The sequence below is a fragment of the Cyrtonyx montezumae genome, unplaced genomic scaffold (assembly GCF_038088225.1).
Source record: "Cyrtonyx montezumae isolate F1298 unplaced genomic scaffold, pur_monq_1.0 scaffold_5, whole genome shotgun sequence".
Lineage (NCBI taxonomy): Eukaryota > Metazoa > Chordata > Aves > Galliformes > Odontophoridae > Cyrtonyx > Cyrtonyx montezumae.
The window spans coordinates 14339070-14353011 of NW_027072056.1; the positions used below are offsets into that span (position 1 = coordinate 14339070).

At 40.5% G+C, this 13942-nt stretch overlaps 1 protein-coding gene across 9 annotated transcripts in view; it reads left to right on the top strand.

Annotated features, from left to right (window-relative positions):
- Nucleotides 1-13942, top strand: part of LRCH3 (leucine rich repeats and calponin homology domain containing 3) — a 47195-nt gene that overhangs the window by 15567 nt on the left and 17686 nt on the right. For 8 of the 9 annotated variants that reach the window (XM_065748009.1, XM_065748010.1, XM_065748003.1 and 5 more), the window contains exons 2-10: nt 684-828; nt 1734-1860; nt 2207-2312; nt 2487-2623; nt 3583-3692; nt 6356-6449; nt 6574-6694; nt 9103-9251; nt 11552-11628. In XM_065748009.1, coding sequence (XP_065604081.1) covers nt 684-828; nt 1734-1860; nt 2207-2312; nt 2487-2623; nt 3583-3692; nt 6356-6449; nt 6574-6694; nt 9103-9251; nt 11552-11628 — 1066 coding nt within the window. The remainder of the gene's footprint in view (nt 1-683; nt 829-1733; nt 1861-2206; nt 2313-2486; nt 2624-3582; nt 3693-6355; nt 6450-6573; nt 6695-9102; nt 9252-11551; nt 11629-13942) is intronic. The other variant, XM_065748005.1, reaches the window with a different exon arrangement.

The window sequence follows — 13942 nt, forward strand, 5'->3', positions numbered from 1 at the left end:
TATCGTGCTCTGAACTCATTTGTTATTTAAAAAAGTGGGAAAGGCTGGGGATTGAAATCCTTGGGCTGCATGGTTGGTTGGCAGCGTTCAGCTGGTATCCTTGTGAGGCTGGGAATGCCCTCTGGTGTAGAGGGCACGTAGGTACGGTGTGCATAACGTATTTCAGAGTAGAGATTAGAAGCTGGGATATCCATGCAACGAGTACCTAACAGGAGGCTGGGAGGAGAGTACTTGTGGTCTTTGTTGGTTGAAAGCTGGTTTTGATTTGTTAAAAAAAAATTAATTTTCTTTCATTACAGCACCACCCACTCTGTGGCAATGAATAAAAAAATAAATCTGTAAATACAAAATCTAAGGATGATCCTGGAACAGAGATCTGAAGCTGGGCTTTCAGCATCGTAAACTAGCTCCCTTATGCTCCGGGCAGATCGGGATGTGAAAGCACGACTATGAAAGGAATGTTGCATCTGCCTCTCTCATTGTCACTATAAGATTTTGAAATATGTTGATTTATTTCCCTTGTGAAATGAGAGCCACTTTATAATCTTGAACATTTTGCAGGCGGGATGGCGAAACAAAATCCTGTCCAGTGCTTCCCGCTATGTGATGGAGAGTATGCAGATAATAGCTGCCCTTAGAAAGTTGAAGATTGCTTCTGAGAAAGGCTCTTTTTTCTTCTTCAGATTTGTCACGGAACAGACTGTCAGAGCTTCCAGCAGAAGCATGTCACTTCGTCTCCCTAGAGAGCCTTAATTTGTACCAGAACTGCATTCGATACATCCCAGAGGCTGTTTTGAACTTACAATCTTTAACGTTTCTAAATATCAGGTAACTATTGCCTTAATTAATTTTGCTTCAGCAGCAGTTGTCTAGGTTTATACATCTGAGCACGTCATAAATAATAGGCACGGTGTGTCATCGTTGCATTGTTATGTTGTACCTATTTGAAACAAAGCAGCCTGAACCAGTCTCACCCACTTAGGTGGGTTAGGGAACATAAGGATTAAACAGCAGCTTGTAGAAGTGAAGTTTGAAGAAGGAAGCTAATTCCAACGTAAAGTACTCAAGAGAAAGTTCCAGTAGTTTTCATGGAAAATACAGGCATGCTGACTGAAAGAGGATATTGTTGTTGGAAAGTCCATCAAATTCAGATCTGGGCACCTGAATACTGATGGAATATAATGGCTCTTTGCTGCCTTTTGTTTTGAAGGGAGTCTTTTTCCCTTTATAATCCAATGTAATCCTGCATGATTCTCATCTGAGGTCATGGTCTAGTCATATGGGTTCCTATTTGTTTTAATAGTAGTCTATTGTGAAAGGTACAGATTGGATTTTGGAGCAGCCAAGTTCATCATACTGAGATTCTCGATCCTCATACCTTACTGAATATTTCAAATGTATTTAATGGAGCACCTGATGACTTTGTGGCAAGTTGTGTGTGCTCACCTGCAGCACTACCTCTGCCAGCACACAAAAGGTTCCAGAAATGTCATGTTCCCTAACACTGAGTTCAAAAGCATCAGGTCGTGTTTGGTGCTTGATATTCAGAGCGTGCTCAGACACAACTTGATACAGCAAAGCTGCTTCAAAGAACCATGAAGCTTTGTGAAGCCAGTTTTACTGTAATTAAACAAAAATGGAGTTGATAATCAAAATAGCATGTGCTTTCTGTGTGTTGAGAGGTGACTTCTCATGACAGTTCTGATGATCTGACTTTCTTTCTGTCCGAAAAGTCGAAACCAGCTGTCAACGTTGCCAGTACACCTCTGTAGTCTACCACTAAAAGTTTTGATAGCAAGTAATAATAAACTGGTTTCGATACCTGAAGAAATCGGGCAGCTCAGACAGCTGACAGAGCTCGTGAGTATGCAGTTATTTTTTAACTATCGATAGTTAATCTTTAATTTAAGGGATTTAATTAAGTTAATTAAATCAATTTAATTTGATATGTTTAAGAGGTTCAGATGTGCTTCAGATAATCTGATAAAAACGGTTCAGTAATTAAGGTGCTCTCTGGGGATGTGCAAGATGAATATTCTGTCTCTCATTCTGCTCTCATTCAACTTTCTGATGGTAAAACCGATTGTTTGTGTGCAGTGACAACTTAGTTAAATCTGCTTTGGGGCCTCAGAAGGGTTTATGTCTGCCATAATACCTCCAGCTCTGTCAGTCTGCAGTGCTCTGACTCTTTACTCGTGCTTTGTAGGATGTGAGCTGTAACGAAATACAGACAATACCTCCACAGATTGGCAATTTGGAATCCTTACGGGATCTAAATGTCAGAAGAAATCATTTGGTGCGTTTACCTGAAGGTGAGATTAAGACTCAGTTGTAGCAGCAGAAACTTGAAGCACTTCTGTATTTTTAATGCCTTTATATTCCTGTGAATACTAGTAGCAGTTGAATTTAATTATTCATAAAATAGATAGGTGGAATTTTATATACTTCTAAATCTGCTAAATTAAATGCTTATTTTCTACTTGCAGAGCTCGCTGAGTTGCCTTTGATTCGATTAGATTTTTCCTGCAATAAAATAACAACAATCCCAGTTTGTTATAGGAACCTCAGACACCTGCAGACCATCATGCTGGAGAACAACCCTCTCCAGTCACCCCCCGCACAGGTAAGCTGCTGTTGGGAATTCAGATTACTAGTTTAATTAAAAAGGGTGGAACAAAAAGCTGAAGGATTGTATTAGAACCTTTAACTTAAGAACAAGAGAACTTAAAATAAATTGTATTCTCTGAAAATGTTAAATATTTAGCATGGCTTGAAAAATCCCTTTTTCTTTTATTTATCACGTCAGTCTCACCTGTGGCATTATACAAAAAATTCCACTGTTAGCACTGTGCTAATGTTAGGAGGAGGTTTCAAATGGCTGTAGTTTTAGGAAGGGTGTAGGAGAGAGGAAGCTCTGTAGGCAAAGCTGGTTTTGTGCTGCTCAAATGTCAAAGTTTTTGGCTGAGGTCTTGGCACATGCTGTGTGCTGATTCACTTAGCAGAAGCACTCCAATTGGCCTTTGAACTGGAGACTGCAATATGGCTAGTGACTAATTCCATTTTTAATGTATGAGCCATTGGGAGTTACAGGTTCTACTGCAAGCTGCCGCTTCTGAATCAAGAGCAGCACTTGCTGAAACCTGTCATTTCCATAAGGTTTTGCCTCAGGTTTTCACCTCCCTTTAGAAAGCAAAGAAGCTGTGGTTGGCTTCATTCACATCACATTCGAGCTTGCATTGGCAGTCTGCCACTGCCATTCAAAGTTGGGCATGGGTGGGATGCATCTGTTCTTATGCCAAGGTTATAAATTCTAGTAGTTGTACATGCTTATGTCTTATTTGCATGCTGAGATCCTAGCATCCAGCTGACAAAGTTGCGTGCAGACCAGATGTACTTGGGAGAGAGCTTCCATTTGTTTCACAGGCACTCTGCTTCAGTAAAATGCAGTGAGGTTAGAAGACAAGATGCATTGGTTGGCATAGCTGTGCTCATTTGTTGTTCTTGACTGCAGATTGAAGCTCTGTTGATGATTTTGAAAATGTATTATAAAATTATACTTATTTCCCATGTCTTATTTCGTAGATATGTATAAAAGGAAAAATTCACATATTTAAATATCTGAACATAGAAGCATGCAAAATAGCTCCAGATTTGCCTGATTACGATAGAAGACCCATGGGATTTGGATCTTGGTAAGTTTTGCACCATCCGTGTTCTGGGTTTTGATGCCATTCAGAAAAGCTTTGTCAGCCATTTGAATTAAAAAATAAATGAAACAGCAGATCCAAGAACAATTGTTCTTTGGCAAGCTCATTGCTGGGGATGGGTTGGAGACTACTGGTTGTGTTTTTTCATGGTACATTCTAGCAAGGGACTGCCTTACAAGAAGCAAAGAGTAGTTCAGGAGACAACCTCAGCAGTAAACATCTGAAAGGCAATGTTAGGGTTAATGTACAGTAAAAGAAAATGTTGGCATCTTTGTAGTAGGGGGGTGTGCTGTCATGTTGTTAACAGGTGTTCACTTTGTAAAATCTCAGTATTTTTCACTTACTGAAGTATACCCCGATGTGATTTCTAACCTTTTGTACAGGATGTTATAACTACTGTGCTCAGGCTGCAGGTGTAAACGCTGATCTCCACCCCATTAGTAAACTGTTATTCTTGGCAAGCTTTCACTTGGCAGTATTGCTTGGTATTGTAACACAAACATTGGAACAGTCAGCTGCATCAGCTGCTGAGTTTGAAGATGTCGAGAGAAAAGCGAGAGTTAAGATTTATTTCTGTTACACGATGCAGAAGGGGAGTCAGTGAAGTATGAAGCTAAATATATTTAAGAATTACCTCAGTCACCTCAAAGGTGGTAATAACGTGTGGAGGAGGGAGTTGCTGAAGGATGTACTGCTGTCTTAGCAGCAGTAAAACAAATCAGAAGGCCTCACAATAAATCACCATGAGTCAGATTTCTGGAGCAGGGTTTTCATGATGGGCTGACAGTGATTTCTCAGCAGCACTCAGTGCCTTACGTTATTTTTCTGTGTGAGCTCAAGGTTCTTTTTTGAGTGTTACTTTCCTAGCATATAAGCTGTTGCAGATATTACGTGCAATATTAGGGAAATTCCAGAGTAAATGGGTCTGCATGCTTAGTGCTTGCTGTTACTGTGTATTACTATTAAAGTTCTCATTAATTGCTTTTCTGACACAAGGATGAATGTATTTTAATCATAACTTGGATTTCTGAGTGTAAAAAAAAGAAGAAAGTATGTGTCAAAGGGTTTTTCCATATTTGAGATGTGGCCACAAAGACACTTTAATGCTCTTCAGTTCTGAGTAATTGTTCCCATTAGGTCAGGGTTCTCAGAAGATTCTGAGAATATTGGTGCCCTTAAATTAAATGGCTAACTGACTTTTTGTTCTCCCCTCTCTGAGCCATATTTTAAATGTGTTATTTATGTTCTGTGAGCTGCCAGCGTAGAAGTATTGTTCTGCTGTCAGTGATTCAAATTAATTGCACTGGGTGATTTTTTCTTCCCATTCCAAAAGGGAGGGTTGTTTTTTTCCCCTTATTTCTTGCTACGGCTTTACTGTCCAGATGAGCTTTCTGCTGATACCAGGCTGTAACACTGGGCCTCCTTTGATTTAACTCCAACACCGAGCAGGTCCCAGAGCTTGTCTTGTTGGTGTCCATCTGCAGATGAGCAGAAGATACAGAGTCTGATATTTCTCATCTGTAGCTCTCCGTTCCTCCTGATACTTTCTTGCTTTTCTTGTGTGTTTGAAAATGCAGCCAGCCCAGGGTAAGAAAGTGGAAAAGGGCAGTAAAGTTGTAGAAATCCCACGCATGCATACGCTGCTGCGTAAATAATAGCAGCAAGAACTATTTTAAAGTAAGTAATCCCTGAAAGAGGGATTATAAGGGAGCAGCAACTGGAGAGCAGCACCAGTGAGAAGATGGCCTGCAGTCTGGTTATGATGAGGTGAAGCAATTAGCTTCCCAAAGTTCGTTCTTCCATGTGTATTGTGTAGTAATTACTGCTGCAGTTCTCCCTGGGGCGACGAGTGCCAGTAGGACAGTTGGGCCATTGTGAAATGCCATCTGTGGCGGGTCAGACAAGTCCCATTGTCTCTCTACTGCAGCAATCTGCAGCAGTTGCCAGGCCTGACATCTGTGATGGCTGTGCTGCTGAGTTCTGGTGTTTCTGAGCCCTGAACTTTTGAGAACTGTGTGGCCCTTTGGCTGTATGTATTGTCATACAGGCACATGTCTGCTGCCCTCATCCAGACGTGTCACTGACAGAATCAGACTCCACACATGAAAACTGTACTTCTATATTTATTAAGTTATGAAGTATTCGAAATCTCCTGCTTACTGTACAGCTCCTTAGCTAGCTGTGATGCAGAAGACAGTTATGTAGTGCATTCAGCATACTTTTGTGTAGAATGAATGTATCCTTGTATCCGTGTATTTTTAGTAGTAGATGGTCTTTTGCTTATTTGTGGAAAAATATCATAGGAAGAACATGCAAATAGTGGAAAATGAAAGTTGGACTTACTAAGCAGTGAAATATCAATGAGAAAACAATTCTGTTTTCTTCGTTACCATTTCTGTTTAGGTCATGTTTGAAGTATAGATAAACACTTTGGATTAGATGAGCTCTTAAAGGTGTGGGCAAAGGCAGGTGGGCAGTTGACCAAGAGGAATATTTCTAATTACAAGCACATCCTTCTTGTTCTGCATAACAAATGCAGTATGCTGCTTTGCAGTATGCTGAGCTCATACTGTGCTTGGTAGCCTGTTCTGCTTTTACTCCTGTAATAGCTGACCCATTTTCTGTATGTAAACCATTGTGTTTGGCAGCCACGAGGAACTGTATTCCAGTCGTCCATATGGAGCGCTTGATTCTGGCTTCAATAGTGTGGACAGTGGAGACAAAAGATGGTCAGGGAATGAAGTAAGTGTTGCAAATTTATTTTTGTTGAGTGCCACATTGTATGGGAAAGGAAACTGCTGAGTTACATCTGGAAGCACATTCAGTAGGTAACATAAAATGTTTCTTCGTTGTTTGTTTCCTGCAGCCAACAGATGAGTTCTCAGACCTCCCTTTACGTGTGGCTGAGATCACTAAGGAGCAGAGACTGAGAAGAGAAAATCAGTATCAAGAAAACCGAGGGAGCACAGTTGTAACTAATGGTGGAGGTAAATAGTGATCTGTGGCTATTTATTGTTGTCATCATTAGAGTTTTAGAATATTTGCTATGAGCAATAGGATGTCCAAAGATGGAGAACAGTGTAAGATTCAGGAAGACTGCTGTGTGAACAGTATTTTAAGTAAAGGCAAAACCAAAAGCATCAGAATTAACAGTTTCAGGGAAGTATGTCAGCTTCCACATATATGCCACAGCTGTGTTCAGGTCACTTGAGTACTTTGAATTGTGGTTTGGAATCTTGAATTTCAGTTCATACAGTTTTCTGCTCGAGCTACTGGGAGAAATTACAGCAGCAGTGAATGGTCTGTGCTCTGTGTCTGCTGCTTTCACAATGGGATGAGCAGTTTTGCCAGGGAATCCCATCTTTTCCAGCAGCAGATGTGCCTTGCTTAAAAAATCTTCAGTTTTAATACAGACACATGAGCCATCTAGAGGGACAGGTACTTGTGAGATCATGTTTTTAGACCTCAGTTTGTTGCCCCATGGTCTTAAAGTGGCACTTTTTCATGTGTTCCATAGATGACAGTGCTTCCTGTGTTTCTTGATCTCTGCAGTCTTTATCTGTCCATCTTAATTTGCAGTAATCCTCTGCTAACGCTGGCTTAGAGTTCAGTCCTCTTTTTGTTACCATATCCAGTTTTAGCATTCTTCTGCATTTCTGGGTGGTTTTTTTTCAGACATTCCCTCTTCTTTTCACTCACTGCTGCTTATTAGATCTCTCAGCACTACGTAGACTGACGAAGTTTTCTGCTGTTTTCCGTTTCCCCTATGGGTTCCAGCTCATGTGCCCTGTCTGAGTCTCTTCCCAATAGTTTTCATCTTCCTCATCTTCCTCCCATTCTCTTCCCTCCTCCACTCTGTCTTCAGCTTTTGCCATCTTGGTTTTTTTTAGGTCTTACTCTTTTCTGCCACAATGTTATGTTTTCATTGCTGACTTCTAGAAATACCTGAAACTCGTACTCTTCTACACAATAATGGACAAAAAAAAAATCAATTCCAACAGTTAAATTCTGGCGAAGTTAGAGGAATTGAAAACATGATGTTATGGGAAGCCGTGGGCAGCCTTAATAATTGGTAGTGCTGCCAGCTGCACCTCTAAGACTAACAGTATTTTGTTCTTTGGGTGCTGTATACCGGGCATTTGAAATTCCTCATCAGTCTTTTAAGGTGGAGCACAGTCAGCTCATAGCAAGAGTACCAGAGTGAGGTGCAAGTCTCACCATAGATCTCCTGGGTCACCAGCAGTCCCCTGTTAGTTTTGTGCTCCTAATGCTGCTACTGATGTCTTTCACCTTCTGCTGTAATATTAGTATTCAAATCTAATAGGCAAGGCTGGGAAGAAGGTTGTTGTGGTGTGTGTGGTGTGGCTTTTGTTGGGAATTTTGGGTGTGGGATGGTTATTTGTTTGGTGGGTTTATTTTGTTGTTGTTGTTTTGTTTGGGCTTTTTTTGTTTGTTTGTTTGTTTTGTTTTTTAAGATTTGAAACTGAAATGGAATGAAGCCAGAATATATAGGAATGCTGTTCTGGATGGGTGTAGTAGCAGAGGAGGTGGCTTTGGCAGTTAACAGTTGCTAGATTGTGTGGTGAGGCAAAGAGAGGTCTGTTTTAGGCATGCAGGAAAGAGGCGGGGGAGTAGGAAAAGAATGTCTGCAAGAGACTCTAGAGCAAGTCTGGGGACAGTTTAAAAGGACAGGAAGGCTCTGATGGTCAGAAAAGGAGCTTAAAGCTTTCCCTGCATCCACAGCACTGCATTTTTCACAAAGGTAGTTCACTCAGTGTCATGACTCAGAATTCCTGAGCAGAGTGCACCTTCTGTGTATATAAAATAAGACTTCTGTGTTGTTTCATGTTGTTTTAGAGGTTGTTGTTTTCTGTAACATGCTCCACTAATAATTTCCAATTATGCTTTTTGTAATCACGGTGTTTGCATCCAGACAACTTGGTCATGCTCCTCAGTTTTGTTGTTGCAGTAGTAAAAATAGAAGAGCTGTGTTGTATCCATGCTAGTTTGTCTGTTAGAAACAAGGTGAATTCAGCATGTACACAGGTCATTGCACGATCTGTTAGTGGATAGATGCCTTTCAGAGTTGAGAAAGTTATAATATGGCTTTAATTTCTTTGATCATTGTTTAAGGATCTGCAGCCAGCAGTTCAGAACTACATGTTCTGTATGTTTTTCATTGCTTTTTGAAAACCATGAACTTTGTCATTACTTCAAAATCTGATTTTTAACAAACATCAGTGGACCAGGCAGGGTCCAGCACCTTGGAGGCTGAGCTTTCCAGATGGAAGGAAGCCAGTAGGACCTTAGTTCCTGGCACTGTTTTTGTGTTGTTTATTTTCTCCTCCTGTTGATCGTCTAATGATGGTTGTTTCCTTTGTGTGTGTATGTCAAGTGGAACATGATCTCGATCAGATCGACTATATTGATAGCTGTGCCACAGAAGAGGAGGAGGAGGAGGTGAGGCAGCCCAAGTGCACGGACTCAGACAGCCTCAGCTCGCAGTTCATGGCATATATTGACCAGCGACGAATCTCTAATGAGGTTGGTGCTTTTATTTAATTCAAGTCTTATGCCACAGGAAAGCCTTTGTGTTTATATTAATGCTTCTTATCCTCACAGGTTTTCTTACAGAGGAAAAAGAAAAAAGAAATTAGTATGGTCTGGTCTGATCTGTGGGATCTGTCATGCTTTGTGGAGGGTCAGGGCTGGAGTGTTGAGCTGCTCCTGAGTGCCCACTGGGAGCTGTGGGGTGAGGCTACAGCAGCCATGCTTCTGCTGTGCTCTGGGTTTGTGTGAAGTGAATGGTTTTCCAGAGGAATACAGTCATCAGAAAACACAGAAATTGATGCTTCTGAATGATAACTGGTGATACCTAAGGTGTTGGTTGTTGTTCATGTTTACCTGATGAATTACTGAAAAAATGGCTTTTTTAAGGGAAATAATGTTCATTGCCAGCTTCAAGATTTACTACGCGAATTTTGCAGCTCCATTAATTTGGCTGTTCTTGTTGGTTGTAAGTTATACATCAGGAAACTTACTGCTGTGAACATACGTTTTATGTTTAGAGTAACTTCGGTACTCAGACTTTTCAGGAAGTCCACTGTATACTGCAAACAGTTTCTATCTCAGTTTTGAGCAAAGCTCCGAAGTGTCACCTCAGGTTACAGACTTGGATATATCTATAGTCACCTGTGTGGACAAAAAACATTGCCTGTAGTTTGAGATCAATCTGGCTTCCCACTGTTCTCATTCAGCAAAAGCATGCAGTTGAAAGAGCAGTGGGTGAAAGTATTGCCAGACGGGTTAGGTTTTCCAGCCAGTGTGTTGCAAATCTCTGGATTTGCCACGAGTAGCTCTGGCCTATTTTCTCACAGGCATTCTGTACATCCACACACACAAAGAAAGCAAAGAAGCCTCTCTGTTCATTCCTCCCAGCAAGTATCTTTTTCATTTTTGTTCTCGAGTATCTTTCTGTTTAAGGTGGTATGTAGTGCTTGCTCTGGAAGGCTGCATTTCAGAACTCTCAGGAACTGCCATCCCATTCCTGAGAGTCACCTGTTTCCTCACAGCATATGGATGAGCAGTGTGCCCAAACTGGAAGACATCTCTGTTCTGGTTGTAGCAGCCTCTGCTGTTGAACGCTGTGTACTGTTTGGATACTGGACGTGGCAGAGTCTCCTCAGAAATCAAACTCTAGCAGAGGGTTTTAGCCCTGTCACATTTCTTTCTATGTGCTGTGAGTCTTAATTAGTACCTACGTACACAGCTTCCCAGTTCAGCAGATTGTTATATATGCTGCATAAGCAACCTGTCCCAGTAGATCTTTGCTGGTGGTTGATATGCTTAAACAGCACCTGTTCTGCTGCAGTTCAAACGTGTCTTTTTGGATCATTGTGTGTTTTGAAGCAGAAAGATACTGTGGGAGAAAGAGATCGTGGCCCTTCAGTGTTGATGTAGGATCGCTGTGCCTGTTCTGCTTTGAATGTCTGTTGGAGAGGTATTCCTTTTGGGCATCTCACAAATGCAATGTCAAATGATGCCATTTGAAGCATAGAAACGAGCAGAACTCAGAAAAGGCAGCTGCTGGCAACACAGTGCAAGGGCTGTTCACTTGGAATAGTGAGAAGACGTAGTTCAACATCAAACAAGTTATAGATTTGTATTCATATGAACCTGTATGAACCTATTCATATTCATAAAAATGAAGATGTTTACAATTTCTCTAAGAAGACAGCAGTTCTAAAACACTACAGGTTAGAAGGCAAACTGTATTGCATCGTAGCAAATGAACAGTGACAAGTTAATCAGGTTTCCATTTTTCTATGTTCTGGTTTCTAAGTTGAAAAACAACACCAAGAGCAGTATGTCTGTTCCCAATGAGGTCCATGACTTTATAGTTCAATTTAAGCTGTAGGTATTCATCTCACGTTTTCCTTTTTTCGTTCTCCTGTGACCTGTCATTAGGGCATCGTAGGAGAGCATCAGCTTTGTATGCTGTGTTTCTGAGCTTCCAGACTTCATTGCTGTACAGTTGTATAAACCTTCCTCAGGGCTTAACTTAATTTAATTCCACGTTATTCTTAGTAGTGGGTGTATTTACACTCCCCATTTCTCAGTAGGTATATTTAGTCTTAAAACAAAGGTTTCTTTAAATCACAGGAAAAAAGAGAAGTGAGCTTGTAGTTGGAAATATCCACCTCTGAGATGTGTTTTGTGGTTCTCTCTTGGATATCTTGAATTCCAGTTGTTAGAATTGCTATTATATGAAGAGATGTGTTGACTTTTAATGTACAGTATTGTGGATGTGTTGCTAACTCAGTCTGCTGTGCTGTTTTACACAGAGCTCTCCAGCAAAGCCTGTATCTACTAGAGAATTTCAGAAGGCTGAGGACACGAGACGGTATTTACAACACAGTAGGTAAGAGATGTGCTGATGCTCATCTGTACAAAGTTTTGTGATGAATCCAGAATGCCTTCACTGAATGTTTTCCTATAATTTTTTTTTTAAATGATGTTCCCTTTTTCTTCGCTGGGGGCATGCATGGCACTTCACAGATATGTTATTGCTCTGGATGTGGCATTCATATTTTAACAATGGCAGTGATCAAAACGCTTGACTGTTCTGTACCAGTGCTCAGATCTAAGGGAGTTGGTTAAAAAATCTGCCAAATTAAAGCATATAGTTCTGAACAGAACTTTCTGTTCAGAAAGTTCTGTTTTGTGCTTTGATTTTTGTGCTTTGATTAAAAAAGAGATAAATTCTTATCCATTACACGTGGGTCAGAGTTGGAGAGGACATAAATGAGGTGCTTAGTTTTGGGATGTCTGGGTGTCTTGTTGAAAGAGCAGGGAATAGGGAAGGTAATAGCTTTTTGATAATGTAAATGAAATCAAAACTGACAGCACCTTAAATATGCTGCTGAAGCATTACAATATTCTGTGGAGTGAAAATGAATGTGAAGGAGGCAGCAGAAAAACTGGCTCAGCTGCACTAGAAACATTTTAAAAGAGAGAGGAAGGGAGAGGACTGCAGGCTGTCATATGTCATTATTTACACTGTCAGTGTCACCGTGCTTAAAAATGGTCTTCAAAGAGAACAAGAAATCAACAGGAGTGTGTAAATTTTTCTGGAATCATGGCAATGTTTTAACAGAGATCTTGAAATGTGCAGTCAGCGTGTAAATATAGGAGCTGTAGTGATACAACAGAGGGTGACTCCGTCAGTATATATCAGCATTCCTTACCCTGTAGAATCTGTAAGTAAAGCATAAAATAATTTGTTGAGAACCTAACGTGTTCTCCCCAAATGAAGCAAATGCTTGTGGTTTGAAAGGCCAGTTTGGTTTTGGTTTTATGATATTTTGTCCTGTTGGAACATTGTTGATCAACATAGAAATAATTACACGAACTAGAAATTCCATCAGAAGAAAACAAGGCGAGAAGGCAGTTGGCCAGGAGTAAGCTGCTGTTTATGTGTATGGATTTAATGATAAAGGCACTTTAGATTAGTAGGGTGTCTGCTGTTAGCAAAATTAACTGGAGAATGGCAGTGGCTCTTCATGTGCAAGTCATTAATGAAGGATCCAAGGGAATTGTAGCTTATTTGTATTCTGGTGCAGCTGAGCAAAATTCTTAATGAGGCACTGAAAATAAGTAATGTTATTGCCCCTGAGATTATGGAAAAACAGCCATATGACAATCAGCAGGTTTTGATGTATATGATTTTACGCATATATTAGACAAATATTTCATTTGTGCCAACCACAAGCTCTAAACTGCTTCCACTATAATTCATTGCAAATGCCTTGGCATGCAGCCCTTTCTTTCTTTTTTTTTTTTTTTAAGCATGCTGGAGCCATTAAAACTCTGGAAGAGCTGGATGTAATGCAGGCTTCATCTTAAGAGTACTTACATCAGTTGGTTCAGCTCAGTAAATACAGTCGTTGCCCTTGGATGGGCTGTGGTGCATTTCTGATACAGCACTGCTGAGTGCGCTCTGCTCTAAGTATGCTTCCTGGCACCTTGTTGAACCCTGAGTGCTGTTCTTTCCAGAAACAGAAAGGCCTGTAATCTCCAGTATGTAATATCAAGAGAGATTGAAACTTCCTGTGTTTTGAAATCATTCTGATAATTAAGGAAATTACATCTATTAAAGTATGATATGCTGTAGCTGTGACCTAACTTGGTATCACAGCGTTTCTTTAGTTGTCTTAAATTTCACCTGTGTGGTTGTGTGAAGTTAAGTGTCTCAGCAATTAGTTTTACCAACAGCTGTAATCTGGAGAAGGATTTGTCTGACAGTAGTGTTTATGCATCAGTGGCCAATCCCCCTTCCACCTGGTGTTTACCTGCAGGGACACTGATGAATTGCAAAGACCTGAAACTCTAAATTTGATGCAGGACAGAGAGCATCACCAAGTATTAAGGAGTTATGTGGACAGGACAGAGAGGTAGGGAGAAGAAATGTGTAGCTCTTACTAAATATTTTTTTTATTATTTTCGCTGACCATAGTAGCCAGTTGTTCCTCTGTATGAGGATCATTTGTAGAGCTCCTGGATCAGTTACTTAATCAGCTCCTGGAGAAATGAGTGTTAGGTACTGGATATCACAGTGCAGTGAGCCAAATGAACAAAGCCACTGATACATCTTGAGCTGCAGAATCATTTTAATACAGTTCAGGAGAAGAGCTAGAAATGACTGCACGGAGTCAGTCATGAAGTAATGAAATGGT